Consider the following 2,868-nt stretch of genomic DNA (forward strand, 5'->3'; position numbering starts at 1 on the left):
TTTTTTTTTTGTGTTTTTTACTCCTTTCCTTTTTTTTTGTTACGCGGCATCTGTATTCGGCAGCGAATGGAGGACGATCATCTCCTGCTCGACAGCGTCATCGTAGACGCCGACTCTGTAGTTGGCGGCGCTCCTCCAGGCGCCCATCTCCGCCGCGCCATCGAAGCGCCTGCAGTAATGCACCTCGTTAAACACCGACACCTCCTTCAGCACACAGAAGCCGAGTTTTGTGGTGAACAGCTGAATGCTGGGCGTGTTCGTCGCTATAATTTTTGCAATAAAGCATGAGGCCCCCAACCTGTCCATGGCGTAGCTCATCAGCAGCCGCACTGCCTCTTCCCCGATGCCATGCCGCCGAAACGCGCGATCGGCGATCATCACCTCCACCTCAAAACAGCGACCCTCTTCCGACGATGCGCCCTCCGCCTCGCTGCTGCCGAGGCGAAAGAGATTGCAGTCGCCAACCATCACGTACGTCGTGTTGATGCGATGCTCCTCTTCGCGGTGGAGTGAGCCGGGACTGTAGGGGCTGCCCGACGACGTCGGGCATAGCGCTAACCGCGGTGTGCATATGTGCCCCCTTTGGAGTGCAAGGCTGCCACTGCATTTCTCTTCTCCCTCGTCGACCTTTTGTTCAACACCATCCGCATCATCAATCTTATCCCCGCCGACATCATCGTCACCGTCATCACATAGAAAGGAAATGCTTTCGTCCACATCTTTTTCAGATGAATCCGCCAACACCTCTTCAATCGTTTGCTTGTCCAGAATCATAGTAAGGGGTGCGAGGAGTATGAACGTCAGCTTGTCCTCTGCACATAGCCATTCGCGCTGGTTCTCATACTCCTCCTCCAGTGTGAGCGGCTCGCTCGCGGTGAATTGCAGCAGTTCGGGGTCACACATCCACTGGTGGTAGCGTGGGACGTGTTGCGCCAGGAACGGCACCAACCGCAAGCGACTGCCGCAGACCAGAACATGCTCATTGTTCATCTTCACAGCGATACAACACCTCTCACGCGAGCGAGCACTATAGGCTGTAGTCTTCTGCACAGTCTATCGCACACCCTTCGCACACGTGAGGAAACTCGCTCTGCAATTGCGCTGTTTCACACCAAAAAAGGCCAAAGAATCGAGCAGGCATAGCGAGACAGCGCAAGAAGACATGCTTCCCATCAAAAGCAAGAAAACGAACACAAAACAAAAAACCAGGTTTCCCCACTATTTTATCTTGATGGCGAATGTGCTCCCACCAACGCAGGGGCAATTTCCTCCTATACGCTGCGTCTTGTTATAAATAACAAAACAATACCATCCTTTCCTACTGTTTTGCTTGAGAGACAACCGAGCACCCACATCACTCAAAAAGCACACCTGCCAACACTCATATATATATATATATATATATATATATATATATACATACACATGTATATATAATGATACACACACGTATTTAGGTATGCATTGAGTGTGGCTCTGTTGCTGCACTGCACACTGTATTTTGTTCCCCCCACACCGCAGTCGTTTTTTCTTCTTCGTTTTCTCCCCACCTCTTCAATAATATAGAATTTTATTTCGAGCAAGCACGCAAATTATCCCCCCACGCAACGAATGGTGGGATAAATAAAAGAAAATCTTGGCAGGAAAACGCCTGCCAATTAAGACACTTCCCGCAGAAAACAATGGATGCACAGCTTTCTTGTTTGTTTGTTGTTATTTACCACACCCACCACGCTGCAGTCAACGTACCGGCCGGGGGAGCAAAAATGGCCGCATTGCACTTTTTTTCTTCCACCGGTAGCGCTAGTCCTCCTCTTCAGAGAACGATTGGTCGAGTGACTCGTCCGCGACACGCCGCACTCTTTCCTCATACTTTCCCCGCGACCGCGTATACAATTCAGCTGCTTCCCCATTGGCGGCCGAAGCCGGGTTCGGGTCCGACAGCAGCGAGGCGACCATAAGTAAAAGCGCCTCGACATCGAGTGCTGGGCTCCAGTGCGTTTTGAGCGTGTCGAGGCATATATTCCCATCTGTATATACGTTGGGGTGGAAAACATTCTTTGTAATAAAGCGAACCCTCGGTGGGGCGCAAGGGTACTCCTCCGTGAAATCGAGCCTCAATTTGAAGAGACCGCCCTCCCAAGACGTATTGTCGGGGCCCACCACAACGGCGCGCCAGTGGAATAAGTCGCCGTTGATAGGGCTTGCAGAGATGTAGTCGTTTTGGTTCGCCTGCATCCGCCGAAGATCCTGCATGAGACGCCGACGGGCGTCCAAGGCATTTCTCGGATCTGTCCCAACTGCATGAGCGTGGGTTATGTGTGACTGTGTCACCATCTGCGTTAACTGTGGTGGCTGCTGCAATGGCAACTGTTGTTCTTGATCGTCCACGTCTTCCTCTTCATTCGGACTATTAAACTCGTCTGGTTCTTCTTGCTGCTGCTGCTGCTGTTGTTGTTGTTGTTGGTGTTGGCCTTGTGTGTACTCCTCACCGGTTCCAAGGACAGGAGGCCGCTCTTCTGGCAACGTGCGCGGCGCCGTAGTATCGGACAACATTAGACTTTGTTTCTAGCACTCAAGCATACAGAAATTCGCAGCGGTGCAATCCACCCTTTTTAGTCTACTTTACTAGCAAAGCCAACCTTGTTTTAATTTCTCTTTTTTCCTTTTGGTTTCGTTTTCGTGGGGAGGTGATATATCAACCTGACAGGAGTGACCACGAAAAAGAATGACAGACAGCCCTGGGGCCAACAAAAGCAATGCGGTACACCAAGTGAAAATGGAAACATCTCACCCAATAGCACCAATCTCTTCTCCGTGCCTGACTTCATGCCCCATGTTCATATATATATATATATATATATATAT

At 50.5% G+C, this 2,868-nt stretch overlaps 2 protein-coding genes across 2 annotated transcripts; both read right to left on the reverse strand.

Moving 5' to 3' along the window:
- Positions 1-39: 39 nt before the first annotated feature.
- Positions 40-990, reverse strand: DQ04_08331030 (putative N-acetyltransferase; the record flags this gene model as incomplete). Its single annotated transcript, XM_009315519.1, has 1 exon — positions 40-990. The coding sequence occupies one exon, from the start codon at positions 988-990 to the stop codon at positions 40-42; it is 951 nt and encodes a 316-aa protein (XP_009313794.1).
- Positions 991-1,803: 813 nt separating this feature from the next.
- DQ04_08331040 (ubiquitin-conjugating enzyme e2) lies at positions 1,804-2,556 on the reverse strand (the record flags this gene model as incomplete). Its single annotated transcript, XM_009315520.1, has 1 exon — positions 1,804-2,556. The coding sequence occupies one exon, from the start codon at positions 2,554-2,556 to the stop codon at positions 1,804-1,806; it is 753 nt and encodes a 250-aa protein (XP_009313795.1).
- Positions 2,557-2,868: the final 312 nt, after the last annotated feature.

The sequence above is a fragment of the Trypanosoma grayi genome, assembly GCF_000691245.1.
Source record: "Trypanosoma grayi strain ANR4 Tgr_833_V1, whole genome shotgun sequence".
Lineage (NCBI taxonomy): Eukaryota > Euglenozoa > Kinetoplastea > Trypanosomatida > Trypanosomatidae > Trypanosoma > Trypanosoma grayi.